We start from the raw sequence: 27,861 nt of genomic DNA on the forward strand, positions 1-27,861 counted from the left end.
AAGAAAGTGTTCTCCAGCCAACATTGAAGTGCAAGTCTCTCTTTAACAACGTGGCGAGAAACCATTGGGGGGAGCTTGTCTGGGCTGCAATTAGAAGTGTTGAGGGTGTATGGGAGGTAGAGTGTACAGAACCAATAGCCTAGGTGTGACACATGTATGGCTGGAAGGGGATTTTTGTTCAGTGTGTGCTGCAATCAACAACAATTCCAGAGGTTGCTCGTCAATTTAGTTAATTTATGATGATATTAGCATGCTACTTAAGTGTTTAAATGCTTTTAATTATTCTCATGTTGGAAGGGCAGGTATCACGGTATCCCACCTTGTACCAAGATGGGATACTTGTGGTTGCTTGGAATTTGTTTGTATGGGTATGTTCCCGCAAAGTCTTGTACTAATCATAAAAGTGACACATTTAAAAGAAAACTCTGTTCACTCCAAGTGATACAAATAAATAAAACCAAAGAGAGTATAATATTCGTGCTTAACATTTTTATCAAAAAAAAAAAAAAAAATGTACAAAAATGACTAATTAGCGATTTAGTAACGGTTGAAGTTCGAAACTTGAAGAACCACCACAGGTGACAGCAGTACAATGTGGTTGAAAACTACTTTAAAGTTTCCCTCCAAGGCCGCCAAAATCTCCCTCCTCCTCATCACCGCCACCGCCACCGCCACCGCGACTGTCGACTCCTTCTCACTTTTGGACTCTTCTTCCCGTGCCATCACCCCTTTCTCCGATGATTTTCGTGCTCCTTTTTTCGCTTTTCGACGCTCCTCTTACACCTTCTTTACGGTCCGAATTTTGTTTATTTATTATTATTCATTACAATTTGGTCACATTGAATTATACCTCAATTGATTAATCTGTTGTGTTTCTTGTTGATTTTGCAGATTGCTTCAACCATTTTCGATTACAAGTATTCGATTTATGGGCTAGCAAAGGGTTCCGATGAGTATCGACATACAATTTCTGAGGTAATTTACTGAATTTCTGCTTCCTTTTTCGGCTGTCAGCATTATTTTTGAATGTCCTACTTTTTAAACTTTTAATATACCGAGTATTTACCAAAAAAAAAAAAAAAAAAATATACCGAGTACTTTGTTTCAATGTTTTGTTTCAATGTTGGGTTTTTGTGATTCTCCGTCATACTCCCTCCGTCCCCAAATGATGGTCTCTTACGGTCTATTTTTAGTCCCAAATTGATAGTCCCATTTGTTTTTTTCAAGTACCATTTATATCAATTTTTTTTTTTTTTTTTTTTTTTTTTTTTTTTTTTTTTTTTATATATATATCGAAATTCCTTCCAATTGCAACAATATTTGTGCAAATTTTAACTTTCCCATGCAAATTTTGTTTTCAATGTACTTACTTTCTCTCTCTACTATTTTACATACCCAATGTAAATTTATCTTTTCTATGTAATTTTACTACTTTTATTTAAGCTTCTTAATTCCCGTAATTTTTGTCCATAAGGGACTACGGAGAGGGGGGAGGGCTTTCAAAAAAGAGCTTGGGACCTATGAACGTCATTTGGGGACGGAGGGAGTATTATTTTCCCCATTGCCAATATTTGGGTTAAACTTTGAAAAATTTGACCATATGTTTCCGGTAATCATTAGAGATTATATGTTCATATCTTGTTGGATGCGTCGTATTGTATACTTTATTGATATCAAGTTTTCGTGATAAGGGATAGAGGGAGTAGTATTTAGCCCATGCAATTCACGGGTTAATTTTGGTTGTTCAATTGCATGTTCGGATTGTATTCGATTGAATTTAAGTCAAAAAATGTGCGTATATACAAATTGTATTGTAGTAGTAGATTAAGCCTAGTAAAGGGAGTCAATCTAAACCTTGTAAAAGAAACTATTGCACTTTAGCGCTATAGATGTAAAATAGAAGAAGGAAGCCTAGTGTAGGTAGTCAATCTAAACCTTGTAAAAGAAACTATAGCACTATAGATGTAAAACAAGAGAAGGAAACCTAGTGTAGGGAGTCAATCTAAATCTTGTAAAAGAAACTATAGCACTACTGTAACAATGTTTTTGAACAATAATGTCCTTAAATCATAGTACAAAAACCTAAGATTAAATACTCATCAAGTGAAATATGAATATATAAAATGGATTATTGGTTTCAGAGAAACATAATTGTAATTTGGAGAAACTAATCACAAATAGGGAAAAAAAATAGTATAATTAATTGCAAGAAACCTAGGAATTCATTTTTTGACGATTTGGTTATGGCTCATATACACCAAGATAAATTGAATTGGAGGGAGAAAGAAGGAAAAATTTAACTTGAAAAAGATGAAGGTGAGAAAGAAAAGAAACTAGGAAGAGGAGAAGACATAATACAACAAATAAGGAGTATTAGGAGTTTTTTGGTTTTTGAGGTGAAGCGACGTACATGAAAATTTAATAATAAATAAAAAGAAAAGGAATTAACATAAAAGTGGAATGATAAGAGAAAATCATGAATTGTGAATAAATAGTATAAGAAAAGCTAGCTTGAATAGGCATTAGTATCCATAGGTTTGAACTAAAACTTAGGGATGTGAGGTATTCAACACCTACATTGTCAGTATCTAAAAGAAGGAACCTCATAACACATACTGGCTTTTAGAGCTCGAGCATCTCCACAATAGTTCTTTTGACTTGGCCTTATGAGTGCTTTAGGAAGACAAAGAACAATCTACCTTAGGAGGCCAATACTTCGCACTCACGTAGTTGATAATTTCAACCTCATCGCCCACTTGTGTATCCATACCCATCTAATTCTCATTTTACCTTCCCCACCACCTACTTTAATCATTCCAATATCCACTTCGCATGTCAATTTAAGTTTTAATTTCAACACATATAATTACATAAAAGTAAAAAGTAATAACTTAATGTAGTTGAAATATGTTTACTTAAGTTATATACTTCGTTTTACTCCTAAAACCCACACCAGCCCCGCTCCGCTACCCATGACGGGTGCACTTTCTATCCCCATCCTTGTCCCACTACCCACCAAACCTTCATCCATCCTTATCTAACTGGGGTGGATGTAGGGTGGGTCTCCTTTTAAACCCGCCCCTCTAGCATCCCTATTTTCATCTATCCCAACATAGTTTTTACAATTCTACTTTAACAAAGCCTACATTATTATTATAATACCTTTTTTTTCCCATTATCAATAAGCTATCACGTACATTCAATATAAATACCTTCACAATCTTCTATTATATTAACTTTTCAATAATTAATGCCCTATTACTTCCTGTCGCCTTTGGTTTTCCAATAAAATAACAACTAATATCCAAACAACTACTATATGCCGTGATAAGCATTAATCGAAGATGCGATGGAGGGTTTAGATTATAAATTTCGCAATTTGAGAGATTATTTGAGACCAGAAATTATTCAAGTAACAGCAAAATGTCTGTTTGCTCCTTTAATTGCAATGCTTCAAGGTTTCATTTTTATATGTCTTTGATCATGGTTGATTCTTATCCTCATTTCTTTGGTCGTAAAAGCTATGTGGGTATCACAATGGACGTTTTTTTTTTTTTTTTTTTACTCTTCGTTGTTAGTGTATGACAAAAATGTGATCCAATTTACTTGACTTTTGCTTTATGGGGCATTAAGCTTTAATGGGTCTATATATGGTGTAATTTTAGTGAGCTCCTTGTAGGAAAATGGACTCAGTACTTTGGTAGTGTGAAGGGGATTAGCGTCAATCTTTGTAAGTCCGAAGCTGCATTATATCATCATGAAGCTGTATAACATTTTGGTGTTAGTCACTTGCTTCCCAACCAAAGTTACTGGATTTGATTTTTTTTTATTTTTTTTTATTTTTTTTAATTTTTTTTGAGTATTTATATCATTATGATTTTTGATATTTTTTATGGCATAAATCAAACAAGAGACTCATAGGAATGTGTGTGTTACCAATTCAGGTTCATCTGCGCTCTGCTAAGAGAATATTAGAGTTGTGTGAAGACAACAAAGGGTTTTATGTGAAAGCTGGTCAGTTTGCGTCATCTCTAAGACAGCTCCCAAAGGAATATACTATGACACTTTCTGTTTTACAGGATAAGGTTTGAGTCCAAATTTTTTATTGTTTTGAAATTTGTTTTTTAATTGATTTCCTGCAACCTTCACAAAGACTTTTTGTATGAAGTCATGCATTTTATGTTGGATGCTAATGTTTTTTTTGTTGATATCTAGGTAGTTCCGTGTGATTTCAATATGATAAAAGAAGTGATCTGTAGAAATCTCAATTCTGACATTAATGATATGTGAGTACATACCTGAATTGAAATATGATACTTCATTTGCTCTTGTTGGAAACTTACATTTATATGCCATACAGTTATATGTCCTGTTCATCAGCACCCAAGCTCTCTATGTTTCTATCTATTCTTTTGGTAAGAATGTTGTCCTGTTTATGTGAAAAGAGAATGCAAAGCTGTGAATATATCATTAGGAAGCGTTGACGATTTAAAAGAGAGCGCAATATGGATGAAACTTATTAGTCTTTCTCTTACAATTTCTTCTACTTCATTCTTTGATACTTGCACCATTTGGACTTTTAGGCTATTCACAATCTTTTTTTCTATTGTATAATCATTTGGGATTTTGTTAGATTTGGGATTTTGGGGTAGGGGCAGACCTTTGAAATCTTCAAAGAGGGTGATTGAAAGTGATTTGGGATTGAGGAAAATATGGTGTTGCATGTACTTTTTTTTTTTTTCTTTTTTTTTAAACTACTTTTTCATGCATTTATTATTTGTGCCACACTCAATTTTTTTTTTTGTACTTTTCTCTCATTTTAATGTACTTCATGTATTTTTTTCCTCACACTTCTTAATTCTTGTGAAATTTGGCAAATGGGAAAAACAATATGGGACGTAGGGAGTAGTATTTACTTTTTATTAACTCAACTTGTGTTTTGCAAATTTTACTTATTTCTTTTGTAAATGTTTTTACAAACCTGTATATTTTATTACTAACATGTTTTTCCTCTTCTTTTGTATCCTCTTATCACTCTTTCACAATTCTCGTAAAGTTTATTTGTATACTCTTTCTGGTATTCACTTTACACATTTTTTTTCTGACTTTTATTTAATCGATAATTTTGCTATGCTCTTTTTCCTCTTTGGACGGTTCCTTATGACAATTCATGTTAGATAACCCCTAATCATTTTGGGTATAAAGCTTTGTTGTTGTCATCGTCATCGATGCCTTGATATATATGCTTTAAAAACACATTTAAGTTTTAAAAATTTGTACTAATCTATAATTAAAGATATTCAGGGTCAAAGTTATGCAGTGGTGATCATGAAATTCAAATGGTGTCCCCCTCCCCCCCCCCCCCCCCCCCTATTTTTTTTTTTTTTGTTTCCTTTTTAAGAAAACGGCAATGGATATCACTACTTCACTAGTACTGTTGTACTGTTCTGTAATCTGGATTAGTAGATAGGAATCATAGGATATGGGCATGGACTAATGGAGAGACAGGTATATGACAAATTACATGCAGGAGACTAGTAATCCATTATAACAACTTGATTAACTTCATTTCCAGATCAAAAGGCCTTCAAACAATAAAAACAAAAAGTCACTCGATCCCAAACAGTAATAAAGTCATCTGATCCTAAAGTTGGCCCAAAGCTAAACATGAACACAAGAAGTTTTAAAAGAATATATACGTCCATATGGCTAATCAATGCATCAACTTCATGGATATGATGTCATCCTTGCCCAAATGATACATCTAGAATTAAAAATTTGCTGGGAAGGGTGGTGGACGTATAAAAAGATAAATTAAAAATTATGGCAGATATGACCACTTTGAATTAGTGTTTTTTCATAGTTCATTTCGGTGAAATATTGCCTGAAGGTCTTAGCAACAGAAATACGGAATGTGTTATTGAATGTTGAAAGATTTGGTTATGTGGTTTTAGTGCTCAAATATTAGAGATTTTAAAGTTCAAGTGTGCTAGAATAATTTTCTGTGGAATGCAAATGTATTCCCTCTTATCCATTGGGTTCCTTCTAGGTGTCAAACTCACTATTGCACTCATGCGTCTTTCAGATTTCTCTTTTTTGATGAGCAACCACTCGCTGCAGCTTCAATTGCTCAAGTTCATCGTGCTGTCCTGAAAAGCGGGGAGGAAGTTGCTGTGAAGGTCAGTCTTGTGTTTCTTTCATACCAGGATCTTGTAAAATGTAGGGGCAAATCGAGGAATTGACTTTTAGCGTGACTTAAAATTATAGAAGAAACTAAAAGTCATATTATTTCAAAATGTGCATGACATAAAGTTCAAATCAAATTTAATTCATAATATTTCATAATTTTGATTAAATTCAATTCATAAATTTATTTTTAGGCTTTTGAAAATTTCAGAATAGTAAAGTATTGGTAAAAATTTGCAACCAATCAATGCATCCATACATCCACATAAGCATATTGTTAAAGTACATATGAAAGTAGTGACCTTCTTCTTCGCCTTGAACGCCTTAATCCCATTAGTGGGGTCGGCTACATGAACCAACATGAAGACTTCCCAAGAGGTCACCCATCCTAGTACTACTCTCAATCATTGTGGCTCTTGCCAAGCGATGTGACAAAGCTTTACACTGGTTGTCACTGGCCTACTATAACCCTTCTCCTTTATCCAGGCTTAGGACTGGCATCTGAAAACCCACTCTAATTTCTAAGTATAGTTACATTACAATCTTTTACATATTATCTTATACTTACATTACATGATTACAATCTATAAAAAGAAACACATTTTGTTTTTTGTATTTATATTATCTTTCCTTCATTATACATCAAGACTTTGATTTGAAGATAATATACAAAATGGGTGTTGCTCACGGAAAGAAAACCACCATGAAGATCTCCTTATTTAGTAAAAAAATTTATAATGCAAACATGTGGTGTCCCTCATAGGGAAAGGGAATTCTATCAATTTTTGCTTAATCTTAAAAAGAATTATATTAATAAACGGATGATGTTGATGCGAGTCTCTATAGATGTAGTGTAAAAGCTAGAATCTGTCTCCTAATTGATAAAATTTTGTTGATGCTATAAACTATCTAGGTGATTAAGGATATCCTTAGGTGAAAATATTAATACCATCAATGAACATGGTAAACTCTTCTATTGTGATTTAATTGTTGTGTGATGCCTTAGAATTGACATGGTGGAGAAGAGGGTGGATGGAGCCAAGACCATTAGCTTGATCTTGGAGGCTGAGTTTGTAGGGACTATATGGTGTTAACCATCATAGAGGAAGGCTCCAAAGGGGCAACCGATTTATATGGAATGACACCCATCTTTAAAATTGTCTTCATGTTGAGAAGTGGGGGAAATGACAAAGCATTTGGATTTTGAAGCATCTGAACGAGTCTTAGTAGTGGGTAAAATAACATAAGAATTGGGGGATAATCCTTTTGCTTTCTTTTTTGACTTACCACACATACATATCTGTGTTATGTGCCAACAACCAACCATATCGTGCCATGCTCACAAGATCAAGGAGGGAAAATTTGTGGAACTTCTTTAAAGAGGTCAAGTCAATCCCTACGTGCTTAGCAAAGATGGTATGCTAAGAGAAGAAGTTCTCTATCACTAGTTCTAAGTTTGACTTTTGCCGATAAGGAGTTTGATTACTTAAGTGCTAACTAAGTGGGTAATAGTTATAGTTATTGCAATCCATCATTAGTTAAGTTCGATTTTTGTTGAGAAGGAGGAGGTTAATTGTTGATGATCAAATGATACATTAATTGGAAAAGATCATTAGTGTTTTTTTACGAGAGCCAATGATGATTCTTCCTCCCATATTGTATGTGTTGGTGTAAGGATTATGTTGTCTCTTCCAAGCCGCATTTTTAAGAGCATTGGCTTGTCCAATTGCTTTTTCATCATCGTTAGTAAGAGATTCTATCACCCCACATATCTGACATGGCGCTACCGTAGGCGACCTAGCTTGGAGTTGATCAACCTTTTGAGTTGGTGCCTGAAGTGTGCTAGCCAACATAGTTATTGTATAGACATCTTCTTTACCTCCCTTTTATAGCAGTACGTGGATGGTTGGATGCTTGCTATCCTTGGTTGCATCTTCTTAATTCGTTCCTTAGCATCAGTTGTATTCTTTTTCATGATTGAACACTCAACAGAACATCAACATATTCATCAACATTTGGGATCCCATGATGAGAGCATTCTCATTAGAATTTCACTGAGAAGGAACTAGCTAATTTGTCCCAAGCATCAACCTTTTGTGCACTCTTTTGTTCTATTCATAGAGAGAAATATAATAGGTGAAATCTGATTGCAAATTTGGAGACATTGTTAATCTTTATTGCATCACACTTCTCAAAGAAACCAGCATTTTGGCTTACAGGACAATCATTGGGAGAATCTCCAAATGAATCGTTGGAGATAAACTTGTTAATTGTGGCATCAGTTCGCAGCATTGATGGCTGGCCTAGCAAAGCTAATTAGCTTAGTGATATTTGGTACACCGTATTCCCACTAAGATGTAGCTGCTCACTTCTTTTTTTCCTAGTCTGTCTTTTTCTACTCCCTTTTTTTTTACATAGAGTAGCTTCAAATATCAAATAGCAAGGAGCAATCGCCACATTAACTTATTAAATCATAAACAATGTGATCCTAATATCATTAATCCCTGGCAATGATGCCAAAATTTAATACTCGTGTCAAACTCCTAACAAAAATTATGTTTTGACTAGACCTTCTAGTTTGTAATCAGAGGGTCTAGTTTGTCCCTGTATTCGTTTCCGTGCAACCTTATTGACCCCCAAAACCTCTAAAAGCATGTTTTTGGCATGAAAACTGAAGAATTTTATTTTTAAAATGTTAGATTTAACCGATTTGGTGATGAAAATCTAAATTTTTTTTTACCTATTTTGGGTGGTATTTTAAAATAATTTTTTTGGGTGGTACTATCAATAAATGGGTTATTTGTGAGCGGTAAAAATTTCCTTATCTATATATTTTTTAAATCATTATATTAAAGTAATACATCTTTATTTTATACAAGGTATGCCCTCTGTCCCTAAATATAGTTCCCATTTTAATTTTTGGTGGTCCTAAATATAATTTCTATTTCCTTATTTACCATTTAGTACTTTCTTCTCCCATTTCTTAATTCCCGTGTTATTTCCAAACAGGAACTATGTTTAGGGACGGAGGGAGTAATTTTTAACATGATAAAATTAGATAGATATAAAACTAAATAAATTTTACGCCTTAATAAATTTTATGCATTACATTGAAAATCTCTTATTTCCTTTTTACTATTTTCTATGAATGATGCAACACAAATGCAAATTCTCATTATGCTTATAGTGGCATAATAAATTTGGGAACGGTGATTGGTTTAATGAAATAGCTTTTTTTTTTTTTTACTTTTCTACAGGTGCAATACCCTGGGTTAGAGCGGCTGATGGAGTTGGACATCACTATCATGTCTTTTGTCTCACATGTTGCTGCTTGGGTATGAACCAAATTACCTGTAATAATTACTGTACAACTCCCACAAAACAGGATGATTTCTTTGGAATTAGCAGTAAAATTGAAGCTTCTTATGTTGCAATCTAAATTTCTTTGTGACAACAATAATTGAATAATTATCTCAGTGAGGTACATTGCTGTGGTCCTATATATTAATGGTGTTGTAAAGCCTGTACAGCTGTACTCCTACCTCATTGGTATATAATTATATTTCTTTGTTGTTTTATGAGGTAATCACCTTTTGATAAGCACTACTCTACCTTTTGATTTATTCATCATAAATAAGAACTACTCAAATTTGTTTTAATTTGATTTTTGATTTTTTTTTTTTTTTTAATTTTTGATTTAATTTTTGATTTGTTTTGGTGTTTAGAGAGCCACAAGGGCGGGTGATGGGAATCGATCCCAGGATCACCTGAACCGGGAGAAAAACTTTAACCACTTGAAATATAGTTTACTATGCCTAGGATTGATTAAAATTGCAAATTTGTTTACAAAATGTGAGGTGGGGGGAAGGGAGGGGTGTAGTGTAGGTGTGTGCACGATTGTGGATGCATATGCATTTGAGCATTGCCTTTCTTGGTATGAGTTTCTTCTCTAAATTCATCTTTTAGAGAGAGGGGGTAGGGGTAGGGATAGGGGGAGAGAGGGAGAGAGAGAGAGGGAGGGAGGGGGAGGGAGAGAGAGAAAGGGGAGGGTGCGGGGGTGGGGGGGGGAGTGGGGTGTAGTGTAGGTGTGTGCACGATTGTGGATGCATATGCATTTGAGCATTGCCTTTCTTGGTATGAGTTTCTTCTCTAAATTCATCTTTTAGAGAGAGGGGTAGGGATAGGGAGAGAGAGAGAGATAAGAGAGTGAGGAAGGGAGGGAGGGGGAGGGAGAGAGAGAAAGGGGAGGGTGCGGGGGGGGGGGGTGTTGTGGATGCCCAGGTATTTGTTCATTTACTTTACCATTGCCTTTCTTGAACTGTTTAAAAAATGAGAACCTTTTGATTTGATCATACTATGCCTTTGTGCAAATCCACATTTCTCAAGGATCATTAAATGATAGTCATACCATGTGTACCTAGGCACATTACCTTTCATTTTGTTAAAGTTTAGTCAATTACTTAAAAGCTACTAGGTTGTCTGATTCTTTATGTTTTTTCCGTCAATCTTCTGACACAATTTGGTTCATGTAGCCGACCCCACTTTTAGGGCTTTGATTCATTGAATCTTCTGACACAATTATAAACCAATTTAAGCCTGTTTGTTCAACATCTCGTTATTGGCCTAGCTTGTGTCTGATTCTAGTTTTCTTCAGATATTTCCAGAATTCAGATTTGGATGGATTCTTTCAATGTTTAAAGAGGCCATTTCTGCAGAACTTGGTCAGTAGCATATTTATGATTCATTGATTTCATGTGCCGCAAAATTAACATGTTTGCCTGTGGATGTATATCTTGATTAGCATTCTCTACTCTCTGCTAATGAGCTTGTGCTCATCAAATGACTAGAAAGCAAGATGTTATGTGTATTCATTTGTTTTGCTGTCAGTTAAGGCATATTACCTTTATGTTAACTCTTATTGAAGGTTGGTAGATTTAGCTTAACACACTATCTTGTTTTATATTAAGGTGAATGATGGTTACTGACATCTCATGCTTTTATTGGAAATACCTCCTTGCCCAAAGAATTGTTCCCAGTAGTATAAGACCACCTGTTCTGCCCATTCAAGGGGATAGATTTACAGTAGCTGTCTTTCTTTTGATATTGTGTATGCTGAATTGCTGATGTATTTTTATCAATAGGTTTTTTTCATGTTATCAAAACTTTTCTTTAGATTTTTTAATCTCTACTTTTGTTGGGACTTTAAAGATTTCATTCAGGAAGCAAGGAATTCTGAGAGGACTGCAAAGAATTTTAGAAACAACAAGAAAGTCAAGATCCCGCGAGTTTTTTGGGTGCAAATCTGACTTAAGTTTTTCATTGTTGCTTGTGTTGTCTAGGCTGATATTTTTTTTTTTTTTTACTGTATCTTTGTATTGCATTATGAATATTGCATTTTTGTTCTTGACTTCTAGCTAAACAAATAATTCTGCTGTTTATTCAGGATTTGACAACCAGCCAGTTATTGACCATGCAGTTTTGTTTGGGCCAAAAGGTAATCTATGTTAAACCTTTAAGTGGTGGAAAATTATATGGCAGTATAACACTTTAACTGATAAACAATAAACTGGAGTCTTAGCTTCTTTGATTGGTGATTGAAAATCTTTGTTGTGGTATCATTCAGAAATTATCTTAATGTAAGACAGAGGAAACTGAAAAAATTAGTGTAATTTACCAAATTCCTTATTGTGCAGAATAATACTGAATTTTACCATTTTAGCAACTTAGTTATCATTCTGGAACCATCTAAAGTTGAATGCAGGCAGTGATGGACTGTTTAATACCTCGTCAGGTGGTTTGCATCAGATTCAAGTGTTTGGTTTTTTTGAAAATTATCAGCGGAATATAAGACCTCATTTCAGGATCCCATATACATACTTAGCATGAATTTTAAAAATATAATATTATAAGATGCATGGATCTTCTGGCTGGTACCTTTAACACAAACAAATAAATTCAATTGTTTCTCTAAGATTAGTATCCAGTTATCCACATAGTATGATCGAACCGCAACTAATTGATTAACAAGGAGGAGAGTTTCTCAAACTCTTCTCTCACACACATCAAATGCCAGTAAAAGGATCAGTCTTTAGTCAATTAAATCCCACACATAGGATGTTTAACTATCTTATTTAAAGCTATGTTTGAATTTACAAACTAAGTTTGCTATTTTAAGGGAAGCCTAGATTAAGTAAATCCTTCCTTCAAATAAGGTGGCCGGCTAGGCATTGCCTAGTACACAACTGTTGAGCCAATGTTGTCAGTCCGTCCATGGAGAATGAACTCCGTAATGAATCATATCTAATTTAAGAAATGATAAAAATTGTGAATGAGTGGAGAAGTTTAGGAGAGAAAAAAAAAAAGGAAATTATGGAAAATAATGTGAATTCTTGTGAGGGCTCCTGTGTTTATTTAGACAATTTAATTTTAGTCATTCCTTACCATTTTAGTTGGTAGATGTAAATTTGTTTTTAATTATAATTAGGGTTACTGAATGCTACAATATAATTACTCTAACTATGGTATTAAATGACCTTTTTACCTTATAAATTTATACTTTTTTTCCTTTCTTTCTCATCCCTCATTCAATTTATACACTCTCGGGGTATGGCTTGGCGCTTGCTGTTGAGTTTAGTAATCTTTTTTCAGTCCAACTAAGTACTTCTTTTGGGTTTGGGGGAAGTGAAAACAAGTTTGAGTTTAACTGTTTAAGGAGTTTAATCAGTCCACGATTGGGGCGAACCTTGACTTCTTAATATAGATCCACACTTCTAACAAACTTCTCACTTTGTGATTTAAATTTGTGAAAATAATATTTTTGTGTTGTCATTTTAGCTGCCCAAACTCACTACACGTTATCAATTATTTGTGATTCAAGCCCGCTGTGCCCACCTCAATTAACTCGGTCATTACAAGCCCTGATCACCCACACTCCATTGCCAAAAGATTAGAGTGCCCATCACTCTACAAAGGCTCAGTTGTGCTGATTCGTGCTCAGAATCCTCACTTTCACACAAGACTTGTGCCCATATCAACAAATAAGCAAGAACATGGCGCACGATCGGTTGCCATTACACTAAGATACAAACTTGCATGAAGTGAATTAAGAGCTAAGCTAAGATAATCAAACCCTAACTAATGAATCAGTAGTTGTAGGTCTTAGAATTACTTGGAAGACTTGTACTAAACGTAAAGTGTCAATCAATAATCATTAAGCGATTTCGAAAATAAACGGCAGCTTGAAGATCAACTCAAATGTGCACTTTCAATCAGGAGAGTCTACTAGTGTGTGCGTGTGAGTGTGCAATATACATATATTTTTTATCGTTATTTGAAAAAAAAAAAAAAAAAAAAAAAAAAAAAAAAAAAAAAAATTCTTGTAGTCACTAATAAAGCATTTGTTGTTAGATGGTGACTAACTCTAGCTCTTAACATAAAATTGGGCCTCCCGTCTCCAATATCCTTATGTTAAATATCTAAGATCACTATATACTTCTAATGCATATTTTCAAATGCATGTACACCATGGAAACATATATTTATGCTTGACGTATGGGCATCCATAGTTTTGTATGCATTATACTTATGTTACTTGCATATTTTGCTGTGCTGTGGAATATTTATGAGTCACCAAGTACTCATTGTGTTATATTTCAGGTTGATGACCTGGAATATCTGAAAAAAAAGGGAATGGATCCAAGAAAGGTTCCCTCCTATGTCTTTTATTATTTGCCATCTTACTCTTGTGATTGGTATACCAAGTTTTTACTCAGTATAAAAAGCCTAAATGAGCATTGAAAGAGATTGGTTGTTGGTCTGATTTTGATTCAGATTCTTTTGTTGATTTGAGTGAAATATATGTTCCTGAGCTTTTGATCAAACATCATTTCAGGTTGCGAAAGCTCTGGTTGAAGTTTTTGCTGATATGGTATTTATCCATGGCTTTGTTCATGGAGATCCACATCCTGGAAATATCTTAGTTTCTCCAAGTGGTCAGAATGACTTTACTTTGGGTATGTCATCTCTGTTTGCAGTTTGTGATTAGTTTTCGTTGTGATTTGTGAATCTTGTGATGCATTCTCATACCATGGGAAAATTCCAGTTCTATTAGACCATGGAATGTACAAGGAACTAGATGAAGGATTCACAAGGAACTATTGTCGGTTATGGAAGGCATTGATTCTTCGTGATATTGATGAAATACTGCACACTGGTGAATCACTCGGTATTGGTAGTTATGCTATATATTTACCCATTATATTCACTGGGAGAACAATAAACAGGTAAATGTATTGTCATTTTTGGTTTTTATTATGAAAAGTATACGTGTATGTTTCTAACAATCTAACATTCAACAATATTTACGGTAGCAATCTAACATCCAACAATAGTTGCTTATAGAGTCTCCGTGGCAATTGCGATGGGAATGTTTATGACTTGACTAAGTCATTGTCTAACATGAAAATCTAGTCTTTAGAGGAAGGGTACCTAGCCTAGGAAAGGTACCAAGTAAGGTTAAGGGCATTGGGGCTAGACTAATGCCTCTCCAAGCTCGTATGCTCAAAATGAATACGCTCTTTAAGCACATGGAACTACTTGCACTAGCTCACCTAGTGAGTGTGCTTCCTTCTTGGCCAACATATGCGCTCTAAGCATATCATAGCCCAATTGAAGTGAGCTAAGATGTGAGCCGCCATTTCATCCTCAAGAAGAATTCCAAGTAGCTTCGCGTGCTTTAAGAATTTAATCATTTTGAGCACATGAGCTTGGAGAGGCATTCCAGGTCTTAGCCTAGCCCCAAGGACCTTGGACCGTACTTGGTACCTTGGTTAGGCACCCTTCCTCCGAAGGCTCGATTTCATGTAAGACAATGACCTAGTCAAGTCATAAACATTCCCATCACCATTGCCACGGAGACTCTTTGTTCCCCTCACATTGACAATATCCTCAATAGCATGTCAGGTGAGTACGTGAGGAACTTCTTCCAATCATTTGGAATAGAGTTCACCATCAGCTCAGTCACCTCAGTTAGAGCCCAGCTTTCAGAATTGAGTCCTTTGGTGTAGTAGCTTGGAAGGGGAGAATCCAAGACATACTCTAAGGAACTATTCTGCACTTAGTGTCTTGTGAAGCTCTCTCTCCCACTCAAGAAAGTTGGTCAAATTCAAGTTTACCTGTAACTTGTTCGGAAGTTTTGGTATCATGTTGTTACTTGCAGACATTCTTTACTACAAATGAAAAGAAATGCGATGAATAACCACTCCTAATAAGTTTGAAAGGAAAACATATTTGCAATTTTCAACTTATTAATGTTTTGTTCACATATGCATAATTTGTCCCATAAGGCGATTCCAAGATCCAAAAAACATTAAGTGTTTAAGCATGTTTTGGCTTGTCTTAAAACTTATTTTTTAAAGGTAAGCAATCCAATTCCTAATAGTTCCAAACTACTCTTAGTTTATAAGTCACATCTATTGCATTTCATGACTAATCCCGTTTGTCACAACCTTTAAGGACTCCTTACCGGTATTGTTGAGTTTAATCAATACTAACGTGTATATATCTAATATACCTTACTTCCCTAGGAAAATACATTGCGTAATTAAGCTCTAACCAACTCTATAGATCACTTGACTTTGAATCTTGCCATTTTTTTAGAACAAGCACATACCTCGTATAAAGAGCCTGATTTTTTCTTCTCTCTTTTTTATTTTTTTTATTTTTTTTATTATTATAAATATATTTAGGTATTTAACTATTCTGTTTTGATGTATTATTAAAAGCTTATTTGTAGTTTCTCATTATTGTTAGTCATTTTCCTTATATGTATGGACACAGTAAAGCAGGACTCGGAAGAGAGATTTCCAATGAAGAACGAAATATTGTCAAGCAGGAGCTCAAGGCTCTTTCAATGGATGACATTTCATCATTCATGGAATCCTTGCCGGCTGACTTTTTGACAATATTGCGTACAGAGTATGTGTCAAGTCTTTTTTGTCATATCTACAGGCAATGATGCTGCATTAACATTTTAATTCCCTCTATATTTTTTTTTTTTTTTTTTGCCAATTTCAGCGGCATTCTTAGATCTATACTCAGCAAATTAGGTACATCCCAAAGTGTTCGGATTCTAACCTATGCCAGATCTGCTATACATGGTCTTTCTCCAATCAAAGAATATGAGCATGGTAAAATTTAGAGCCATTTTAGTACTTATTAATGCATAGTCTTCTTTCTAGTGAGTATATAGAGTTGGTTATTCACTGCCAATGCTTGTGAAAATTGTGATAGTATGATTTATTTTATGCTCAGTTCCTTGTCTTAGGCACGTTAAATTATCAGAACGTGAAGTTAGTTGATTTTTTTCTCAGGTTCTACCTTGGATTTTTTTATCGCCAGAATCAGGATTAAATATAATTATCTTCAAATTAAATGCCTTCTTGGTAAGACTGCAATTACTACTTACTTCAGTTAGACACGATTGCCAAAATAGTTTTCAGTTGAGATGAAATTATCTAAGAATTCTTCCCTGTAGGTGTGCTGGGGCTGCTTTCATGGATAGAAGATACTAAACAGATATTAACTAACAGCTTGAAGAGATTGCTAGCTACCGCCAGATATCTATATGTGCCTCATGCAAACCACTGATTTCATGTTGTATGCTCTTCGTCTGGAAAAACCGAGCTGTTCTTTTGGTTTTGTTATAAAGTTTACTTTTTCATGTAAGTGGTTTCATCTTCACTTTGTTTTGCCAGCCCATGACTGGCAATATGTGGTGCTATGTGCCGTCCACAAGAGTACGAGTTCTGCAAAACTGGCTTGAAAATGGTTATTATGAATGAGCTTGAATTCATGTCTATATGCAGAATTTGTTCTCTTATTTCTCACAAACATTTTATAATACATATTGAAATTGAAATCTTGCCTTACATGTGGACGTATGGTTACTGGTTAGGTGGCCGGAATGTTTTTATAATATGTTGTCCTCTCAATATATAATATGTGGAGCATAATGGCTCTTCAGGTTTACAGCAGGCAGCATCAACTGCATACAGTGCATAGCAATGTGAGAAATACGAAGCTGGTTCAAGCGAGCAAGCAACACACTGAACACATACCTGTTTGATTCAGGTTGTTAGAGCTTGTTATCCACCCCTGTTTTGATAGAATATTTTGTTATATATACATTCATATATGCTACTGATGGTCTGATTTTATAGATATTAAACTTTGTATGATTTGTAAATAAGAAAACTATCTTCTCCTAGAATTGGACATATTATGCTCCAAAGTTTCTTCACATTTTTTCCATGCCATGTTCTTTTGATCCTTAGTTGGATTCCAGCTCTGTCATATCCACCTTTATTTATGGCCTCTTCAATCTCTATACTCATCTATAGTGTAGTTTTTTTTATTATTATGATTGAAGCTGTGGTGGTCTACAACCTTTATCGTTGGTAAATTTAATTCTAAAGTAGTTTACAAAGTTTTTTTAGCCTGTTTATTATGAGTTTGAAGCAAGAATTTATTGGTTTGGTTTTTGAGTTTTGACTGGCTTCAAGCCTAGAGCCCTAGACCTTAACATCTTACAACGTTTATGACGATAGTTTTGACCTTTAGTTTTGGTAATTATATACTTCGTATGAAATTGAAGGGCAAGACAAATCAAAATCAAGCAATTTATTAACGTGCAGACATAATTTTTTATGATATACTTGTAAAACATTATTGGATTAGTTACAATCTCATAATGCATATTTTAATAAAATCAATTTTTTATTTTTATTTTTTTATTTTTTTTTTTTTTTTTTTTTTTGAATTATAATATCAACTTATTATAATTTTTATTAAAAGAGAACTAAAAAAATTATAGACAAATTTGTGCATTGAAAGAGACTAAAAATAAAATAAATAAATAGTCTCCTAAACCTAGCAATAAACCAGTAACTTGGTAGTTGGTATACATGTTCTCGCATATACGATACACTTCTCGTACTATCTTTAACACAGTATGCTGCCTTGTATTTTAAGCTCACAATGCAAGGTCAGAGTGCATCTCCTTCAACATATAAGGACCAAAAAAAACATAGGCGACACTAAGCATGACAGGAAATTGTTCTAATAAATCAAGGGCTTAAGGCCATAAGCATGGAACTGCTAGCTTTCTGCAAAGCATAAGATCAACCATATAGTGCACGCCATGGTTCCTTTTGTTTCACTGTTTCCCCAAGATTCAACTTAATTCGGTTCTTGATGAAGCACAACGAAAATGCACTTGCTAAACTCTCTCCTACTTCACAAAGTACCTATTAAGAAACAGATATTGGAGTTTATTATCAGCAAGCATAAATGAGAATAAAGCAACTAGCAAGCCATTCATTAATCAAGGCAGAATGGAACAGTTACACATAGCTTTTGATAAAGCCACTGTCAAGAAAAGCCTTAAAATACAATTCCCAATTTTCTGGACAAATACAAAACAATCAAACTGCAACACCTTGACTTCCAAGTTTATAAGAATGATAAAGAGTCGTATCACCTTCAGAAATAGTCGTATCCTTGGCTGAAAAGAGGGTTCATTAAAAATGTCCCTTATATATTACATATTAATGAGTTGACAGTGACATAATACCTCCTTTTCATATTATTTGCAACTTTTGCCAAAAATGGATGCTACACATTATTTGCAACAATTGTTTTCTTTATTTTTTTTAAAGTTGTCATTTCTCTCTCTCTCTCTCTCTCTCTCTCTCTGTCTCTCTCTCTCTCCTCATCACATGCATCCTATTTTTCTCTCTCCATTTTACACTCACAAACAAATTTTGCCTAGGAGTCTGTGCGTCCTCCAAAAATACAAATAATATAGCACGGAGGTAGTATAAAATGAGGTGAAGGGTCAAACTGGAAAAGTATAAAGGTAGCATTATGATATGTGAAACAATTATGATAATTTTAGGGCTCGAGTATCAAGTACTGCTCTAATTTATTAAGGAGCTAAAATGAGTCAAGATACTGGCTATTATTAGACAGATCTCTAAAGTAAACCTGACATAGGCCAATACTCAATACCACAATTGCTTAGAAAGGTAACTAGACATCTAGACAAGTATGCAAAAATGTCTATATTACTTGAATGAAAATCTTTTGCATGGCAATTTACTGACTCAAAAGTATTATATTGTTAGGCTAAAAAGCCAGTCAATATGGATAAACAGGTGAAATGACAGTACCTCCTGCTCTTCATTTACGCCTCTTTTGCCAATAAGGACAGCAGTTGAAATATTATAGAATTGGACTAGCTGAAGCAAGCAAGCCAATGGCTCATAATTGATCTGCAAAGACAAAGGTGGCTTCTCGGCTTCTCGAATTATTTCTTCTGTAATTTCTGTTGCTGGCCCTGTGTGGAAAGCATACAGTTCCGACCTACTGTTGTTAATGGATGAATTTTTATCTTCACACTTGAGCTTTGCTGCTGGCAGAATGTATGGGAGTATCAGACTCGCAGTGGATGACAAGTGTGCACCACTTATTGACTTCAAGACTTCATTTACCACGCATGACAAAAGTGGGGGTTCATAATATTCCACAAGCAACAAAGAAACCTGTGGAAAAAAAATGTAACATTCTGCAGATTAGACATCTCTCAAGGGCATAAATAGTAATCATGCATTAGTTGAAATCTAACAGTGCCTTAGAATGCTGAAAATCTGGCAGTGCCCTCAGTACCTTCAGGTGTTTTGGATTTATTGTCTGAGCATGCAGCAGTATACATTTAAGTAATCAAAATTTAGATGATTTGAATTAGAACAGAGAAGACAAAATATACAGAGGCAGCACTCAGGCACCCAAAAGTGCAAAACCAAATCTTAAATATTTCTCTACCATATAATTAAGAGAAAGAGAGCTGCAAAAAATTAGTTTTATCTCTAATCTTGTCAATATTCCGACCCTTACCAATAGTAACTAAATTGAAAAAGAGGAAAATTCCTTCTTTCTCAAATGATTGACCGATTCATAATAACCATTAGAATCATTCTACAAAGTTGCACACCACAAATATGGGCTACTAAGGAAGCCTGTGATCTCATAGAAGGATACCATGAGCTGTTGCAGGGAATAAAAATTTGGTTCCTTGACAAGCTGGATCGCTTAAGAAATCAGTTTGGCACTTTATACACATGCAATAAGATCAATGTAAAGCCCTTTCTGACTTTACCGTGAATTCAGAAATTTTTGTATGTAGACAGATGCAAAACAACAGTGAACATGAACTTTTAGACAAAAGTAAATTGGACTTCTATGGCTTACTTAACATAAGCTCATAAGTGAAGACTAAACCATCAATCAACAATAGCAGAATACCAATTGCACAGCATCTTGTGATACTTTTGATGTAGACAAACTTGATTAGGTTTCGACTTGAAACATAGTAGTTGGGTTTTTTTTTTCAGAAATTTTCAATCTGAACACTTTCAATCTTCAACACAATTGCAATGTAAAACAAATGGAAACGAGCTCGTCCACAATTGCTCATTGAGTTTTAAGGGGTCCTCTATGAATCACAGTTTCAAGGCTTCAAGCTTAAGAAACATTCACTAAAGGCATTCCTGATTAATCAAGAATAGCAAAGAGACAAGCTCGAGCGCAAAATAGTCGCTTAAATTCTATGGTTGAACACAAGCTGCCATAAGTTCCATGGCAGAATGAGCTGAGTTCCTTGTGCTCCTATTAATAACATGATCCAATTTGTTTATACTTCAATGAAGTTTGAATTTCTTTTTTCAATTAGGGAATTTCATTATATAGAGGACCCAACTGCGATTGATACATATCTGATTGGCAAACATGTAGAATTATTCGTGTCTTTTTTTTTTTTTCTTTTTTTTTTTTTTTTTTTTTTTTTTTTTTGACAAATAGATTTAGTAGTCTTGGCTTCTTGTGTATCTAACCTTAGCGATTAGCCTACCATTGGGAGTCTGGGAATGTGATAAATGGCGAATTTGATTCTATATCTTACCAATACTCAAACCAAGTCCTTAATTAAGTAAAATATCAGTATTTCAGGTTCATATAACATTCCTTGTTTCCCTTCAATTGTCAATTACTCCTGCTAGTTTTCTTCTTTGTCACTCACTCTTGTATTCCTTAACTAAACTAAATCCTCAAAAATACTTTTGCTTGGGTTTGTTTACAACTGGTTTGATAAAGATTACTCTAGATTCAAAATCCTTTCTTTTCCGCCTCATCGAAATCATTTCAGATTATCCAAAAGATCTGTGATATAGCCATAGATTACTAGAAATCATTTCATTAGAAAACAATTAGGGGCTAAAGCAAAATATTCACTAAACCATCAACTAATTCTTCAATGCTCAAATTCTATCAAGTAGTTTTAAAATAAAAACACTTCGAATAATCATTAAATTAATAAAATTAGAAAACAATTAAGAAAAGAAAAACTACCTGCAACAAACTATTGTTATCAATGAAATTAGCGATGTTACCACATGCTTTTCGATCCTTTATCCCATATTCCTCCAATGAAAGCTCAAACGTTTCTTCTCTACATAATTTAAATCAGAATTTATCAGAAAAAAGCGACCAAAACAAAAATAAAAATTAAAGAACTTTCCAAAAAAAAAAACATACGATCTTTGAAGAATGGAATCAGAGGTAGGCTGAAGAGAGTTGTAGATTGCGGCAGAGAAGCCCTCTGGATCCTGGACAAGGAATACCAAGTTTGGTGCTACCTTCATTTTCAAGTGGAAAACAAGAGTCCGAACAACCAACTGAGTAATTGAGCCAGTCTCAACGCTCTCAACCCAACAACGTGCTACTGCTGGAGTGCTGGACTGGTGGTTTCAATTTCAATACTCAATATTTTTTGGAACTGAAATTGATTTGAGTACTCGGTTACCCAATATATATTGAAATTAATATGTTTTAAAAACAAAAATATTTTAAATAAAACTAATTACGGAGTAGTAAAAAAGAAAAAAGTAATATTAATATTTAACATAAATAAAATAGCTTAATGCATATTAAGATATATGTATTAAATGCTAAAAGTGAAAATAAACCAAAAATAGTACTATGATGGGTGCCCGGAATCGGAACCGGTACTTGGTAGAACCAATTCCAATTCCTAAATTTTAGGATCGGTTGCACCGATTCTAATTTCGGTTTGAAATATTAAGACCCTATTCCAACCAATTCTAGGTCCAGATCCTAAAATTTTGACCAAGTACTCGGTTCGTTCACCCCTACTGTTAGGGTTCGTTCGTTCAATACGAGAACACGATTGGCAATTCACGCTTTTATGAATGTAGAAAAGACTATGGTTGTGCCCGTGTTTCGTGAAGAACTGAAATTGAAATTGATAGTTGATTGTATTAATTGTGTTTGACTAGCTGATTGTATTAATTGATTTGACTAACTAAATTTATTAGCTGATTGTCTAATATTTTAACTAGCTAATTGTATAAAAGTGATTGGTAAATAGCTTATTTTTTAGGGAAACGATTAGTAGGCAATTTATTGCAAATCAAGAGCCGCCAAAGTGGTAAGACTTTGGGGATAAGAGTTCATACAAATTCGCTCCGAACTATCTCTAGTATCCCACCTTGCTACAAGATGGGCTACCAAGTTGCCTACTCTCTTAACATGAGAAATAACAAACACATCTAAATCATTTGCAAGGCTAACAATATCATCGTAAATGAGCCAAAGAGGAGAGAAGCCCGTAGAGTGGTTTTCTATTTTGCTGACAACCGAGCTTGAATCTCCCTCGACACAAATATTTTTGTATCCAAACCTTTGAGCCAGCCCCAACCCGTATCCAAACCTTTGTATCCAAACCTTCTACCACTTCTACACCCCAATCCCCATCGTACTTCTTAGCCGTAGCTAGCAGCAACTGCCCAACCTCGTCTCAAAAAACTACCCCAAGACTCACATAATTATCAGTAACAATGTGAGCATCCACATTGAATTTAACCAGTCCAGCAGCAGGGCAGCACCACGATGAAGCAGAGATGATGTTCAAAGCAGCTTTTTTGCTAAACACTTTGTGAGCATACACACCATAATCAGAAACAAGACGCACAAAACCAGCAGCAACGTAGGTAGCATTTATCGTGGCATTTTCCTTCACTACTTTGTTTCTACAAAACCTAATTGCCCAAGCTATAGCAAGGAGTTTCGGTAGCTTTGTTCTATTAATTTTTTCAGCCAACCATAACAACATAGAAGAGAAAGAAGACGTAGGAGCATCCCTCACAACTTGGGAAAACTCAGACTGCGCCCACACCTAGCCAAGTGACAATCAAATAATACATACACAATTGTATCAATCTCAAAATTGCAGCACATCCATACCTCATCATGTGCAATATGGTGGCGAAATAACTGCTGCTTCACTGCCATGCTCCCTTTGCTCGCTTGCCATAAGAAGTGTCTTAATTTTGGCGGTCCATTAATATGCCACACAAGCTCTTTATCATCATCATTCAAGGATTCCTCAACACCACTTAAATGACCCAATTTGCCAAACAAATAACCTGATTTAACAGAGTACTCCCCGGTCTTTGATGGCCACCAAAAGAGGGTATCTGTTGGCTTTGATTGTGAAATAGGCAGATGTTAAATAAGCTTGCGGTCATGCTCATTGAAAAGTGATTGCAGCATATCAACTCTCCATTCCCCATAATCAGCATCAATCAAATCGGCAACCTTAACTCCGGATCAAAATGAGAATCATGCACAGGGACATCAGCAGACGGTTTCTCTAGCAGCCATGAATCAAGCCAAACCCGTATGTTCACTCCGGTTCCTACACGCCACTTTAGACCTTCTAACAGTAAGGATTTTGAGCCCCATAAACTACGCCAGGAATAGCTTGCATCGTACCCCCGTAAAGCTTCAAGCACCGAATTGATTTTGAAGTATTTCGCTTTGAGAATTGCGTGAGTGAGAGTATTGGGTCTCGTATGAAGTCTCCAAATCTGTGTTGCAAGAAGAGCTTGATTGAAGACTTCTAAATCTCGATAACCCAAACCCCCAAGAGCTTTAGGCTTACATAAAGACTCTCAATTATGCCAATGCATTTTCCGGGTAGACTCCGTAGAACCCCACCAAAATCGAGCGAATAGCGCATGAATCTCATCAATTAGACCCTCCGGAATCTTGAATATGCTCATCATGTATGTGGGAATAGCTTGTGCCACCGCCTTGATCATTATTTCTTTCCTGGGTCTTGAAAGAAGCTTCTCTTTCCAACCTTGGAGCTTTTAACGAATTCTCTCCTTAAGCCCTGCAAATATCACCTTTTTATATTTACCTATGATGGTAGGTAGACCTAAATATTTCTCATGTTTTCTCAACCTCATTTACCCCCAAAACATTCATGATTTCCTCTCTTCGATTCGCATCAACACATTTGCTAAAAACTACATCCGTCTTATCAAGATTGTCACTTTGCCCAGATGCTCTTTCATATGTGCTAATAATATTATCTATTTTTGAGCATTCTCTCACCATAGCTTTAGCAAATAAAATGCTATCATCAGCAAAAAAAAAAAAAGTGTGAAATTCTAGGCGCACCATAACAAACTAGCATACCATGAATCAACCTCTCGTTAGTAGCCTTCGTAATCAGTAGAAAAAACATAAGCCACAATAAGGAACAAATATGGCGAGATAGGGTCACCTTTTCTCAACCCTCTAGATGGAGTTACCGAGCCCGAAATATTTCCATTAATCTTGAAGGCAAAGGACATACTAGACAGACATTCCATAATTCTTCAAACCCAGCTATCAGTGAACCCCATTTTGTACATTACCCTCTCTAAGAAGATCCATTCCACCCTATCATATTCTTTTCTCATATCTAGCTTCAAAGCCACCGAGCCATCTTTGCCTTCACCCTTTCTTTTCATAGCATGGAAAATCTCAAAAGCCACCAAGGCATTATCGGTTATCAATCATTTAGGCACAAAAGCACTCTGATTGACCGATATAATATTATCAAGAAAAGGTTTCAGCTTATTTGCAATGGTCTTCGAGATAATATTATATAGTACATTATAACAACTTATAGGCCTAAATTCCGTCATACTTTTTGGACTTTCACATTTCGGAATTAGAACCACACAAGTTTTGTTAACCACACTTAAATCAATATTTACATGCCACCAATTTTTCACAAAGCAGATAATATCATTCCCTACAATATGCCAAAATTTTTGAAAAAGTAGCGCGTGCATACCATCAGGCCCAGAGCTTTATTGGGATGCATTTGGAATAGAGCCGCCTTGATCTCCTCATCCGATGGGGTAGCATTCAAAGACTCATTCATCTTGCTTGACACCACATGCCCAATGCCTTCAAGAGCCTGGAGAATCAGAAGTGAACAAAGTCCGAAAATATCTTTCAACAATTCCTCCTAGATCCGCCTTATCACTGCGCCATACTCCATTCTCACCGAGCAAACCCACTGATGTGTTCATTTCATATATATATATTTATCCCCGTCCCTTGGTCGTAATTAGTAGTGTTTTTGGCTCTTACGAGCCACTTTTATTACTAATTTGTGTTTTCCAGTGCTTTGGTAGTTTTGCTTGAGTTTTGTAGGAATTTGCGTACTTGGAGCATTTTCCCGGGTTTTTCGAGGAGCATCTACAAGTGTTGGAAGACCGCGACCCAGTTCAATAGCCCAAGACCGATTGGAGGTATCAAATCGGTGATTAAGGGCTCGAGTATGAAGATCCAAGGAGGAAACTCGGATTGGGCCAAAGATAAGAGGCCCAATCGAGGTTTTGGTGGCCCAAGAGAAGCTGCCCGGTCCATTTGCTCCGCCCGAAGGCGCGCCCGGCCGGGCGGGGCGAGGCAACAGTCCGCCCGGAGACGCGCCCGGACGGGCGCGAGAAGCTTCAGAGAAAGAAAAGAGCGGGCCCGGTCGGGCGGCCCCTTGCCTGACCGGGCGCGTGTGGGTTAATCTTAATTCCGATTAGTTTGTTTTAGCGAATAAAGCTTAGTATTAATGTAATTTTATGGGGAAGATTAGATACTTCTTCTTTATTACTTACTCTAGTTTTTATTCTCTTCCTTCTCTCTACTTAACTTTCTCTCTCTAGACTTTTATTCTTTCTTGTTCCTCAACTCTATTGTAATTCCGCCGTCTTGGTACGATTTCTCTCTTAATTATTCTTAGTATTTTATTCATTCTATTTCCTTCATGTCTTGTTTAATTATTATGTTTTGCTTAGTTTTAATTATGTCTGAGTAGTTTTCCTTCTAGGGTTTATGGGGATCTAATAAATAATATGAAGGGGTAATTTTATGATTGTTGATTATTAATGCTTAATTGATTTCCTATTGATTGTTTAAATGCTATGCAATTAGATTTGGCCAGGTTTAATTGTATGAGTTTGGCAATATTGATTCGAGATTCGACAGATGAGAATTGATGTTTAGGCTTAGTTTCAATAGGCAGATTAATTTATAAATGGTTAGGTCGAGATTCGAGAGATGAGATTTAATACCGGTAAATTAATTCTGTGATTGTAATACGTAGCGAAAGACCTTTATGATCTGATTAATTAATGCATTGATGATTGATTATTGTGTTTTATCTTGGAATATTGTTTATTAGCGAACCTATGCCCTAGGCCTTTTAATATTTGATTTCTTCCCTAATTATTCTCTTTACTCATAATCTTCGTAGTATAATTTAATTTCACAACAAATATTGGTTACTCTAGTAATTTAGACTATATTAATTAATTAGGAGTAAAAAGACTTGTTTCCCTGTGGATTCGACCCTACTTCCCTATCTGCATAAGCTAGTGGACTTAGGTAATTATTTTTGATTAGGTGATACGACTTTAGCCTGTCAAAATTTGGCGCCGTTGCCGGGGAAACGGTTTTATTTTTATTTCTAATTGTTTTTGTAGTTTAAATTATTTTTCCCTTTTGCCTCAAAGGACATTAGTTCTTTGAGGTAGTTCTAATATCTGTCTTTTTAGTTCTTTGTTTATGCCAGGTGTTCCAGATTAGGTTACATTCCATTCGATCCTGAGATCGAACGCTCGTTTCATAGACAGAAGAATTTTTATAGGCAGATCCTAGCAGGTTCTGGGAGTAATAATATTCCTAGAAATCCATTACCTACTTCTAGTGATTCGGAACATTCTTCTGATTCAGAACTAGAGATGGGTACACCACCACCACCTCCACCTCGAAAGCTTTGCGATTATTCGCAACCATCCTTGACGGATTTTCCACATCTTTCTCCTACGCCCGATCTTTAGGGAGTCCAGTTCGAGATCAAGCCCCAGTTCATAACGATGATAGAAAGAAAGCAATTTAGTGGAGCTAAGGGTGAAGATCCTAATCTTCACATTGCAGATTTATGTCAATACTGCAATACTATTAGGCAGAATGGAGTAACGCAGGATCAAATTAGGGAGATTCTTTTTCCCTTTTCTTTATGTGGAAAAGCTAAATTATGGTTTAATGGTTTGAATAGAGCTGCAGTTGGTATTACTAACTGGGAGACTCTTGCGTAGAATTTTTATAATAAATATTACCCTGCAGAGAAAACAGCTTTATTGAGAAGCGCTATCCAGAATTTTGCCCAAGAGACAGATGAAGCATTATATGAAGCTTGGTAAAGAT

The 27,861-nt window shown here is 35.3% G+C and overlaps 2 protein-coding genes across 3 annotated transcripts; one reads left to right on the forward strand and one right to left on the reverse strand.

The window, feature by feature from the left end:
- Positions 1–491: 491 nt before the first annotated feature.
- On the forward strand, positions 492–17,461 carry LOC145593581 (uncharacterized). 2 transcript variants are annotated; one of them, XR_014102773.1, is made up of 17 exons: positions 492–793; positions 892–975; positions 3,945–4,085; positions 4,216–4,286; positions 6,086–6,179; positions 9,444–9,521; positions 10,841–10,907; positions 11,395–11,480; positions 11,630–11,680; positions 13,843–13,890; positions 14,078–14,198; positions 14,288–14,468; positions 16,024–16,161; positions 16,261–16,373; positions 16,557–16,628; positions 16,721–16,907; positions 17,210–17,461. XR_014102773.1 is itself a non-coding variant. In XM_081649853.1 (16 exons), the coding sequence occupies exons 1-16, from the start codon at positions 593–595 to the stop codon at positions 16,831–16,833; spliced, it is 1,659 nt and encodes a 552-aa protein (XP_081505979.1). In that variant the 5' UTR covers positions 492–592; the 3' UTR covers positions 16,834–17,199. The 2 variants fall into 2 exon arrangements, 1 of the variants encoding a protein (XP_081505979.1); XM_081649853.1 differs by lacking the exon at positions 17,210–17,461 and having other exon boundaries at positions 16,721–17,199.
- Positions 17,462–18,088: 627 nt separating this feature from the next.
- LOC145595181 (uncharacterized) lies at positions 18,089–22,042 on the reverse strand. The gene is made up of 4 exons (XM_081651560.1): positions 21,835–22,042; positions 21,649–21,748; positions 19,416–19,787; positions 18,089–18,491 (listed from the first exon to the last, which is right to left on the reverse strand). The coding sequence occupies exons 1-4, from the start codon at positions 21,939–21,941 to the stop codon at positions 18,366–18,368; spliced, it is 705 nt and encodes a 234-aa protein (XP_081507686.1). The 5' UTR covers positions 21,942–22,042; the 3' UTR covers positions 18,089–18,365.
- Between the last annotated feature and the right edge of the window lie 5,819 nt (positions 22,043–27,861).

The sequence above is a fragment of the Chenopodium album genome, chromosome 19 (genome assembly GCF_948465745.1).
Source record: "Chenopodium album chromosome 19, dcCheAlbu1.1, whole genome shotgun sequence".
NCBI classification, from domain to species: domain Eukaryota; kingdom Viridiplantae; phylum Streptophyta; class Magnoliopsida; order Caryophyllales; family Amaranthaceae; genus Chenopodium; species Chenopodium album.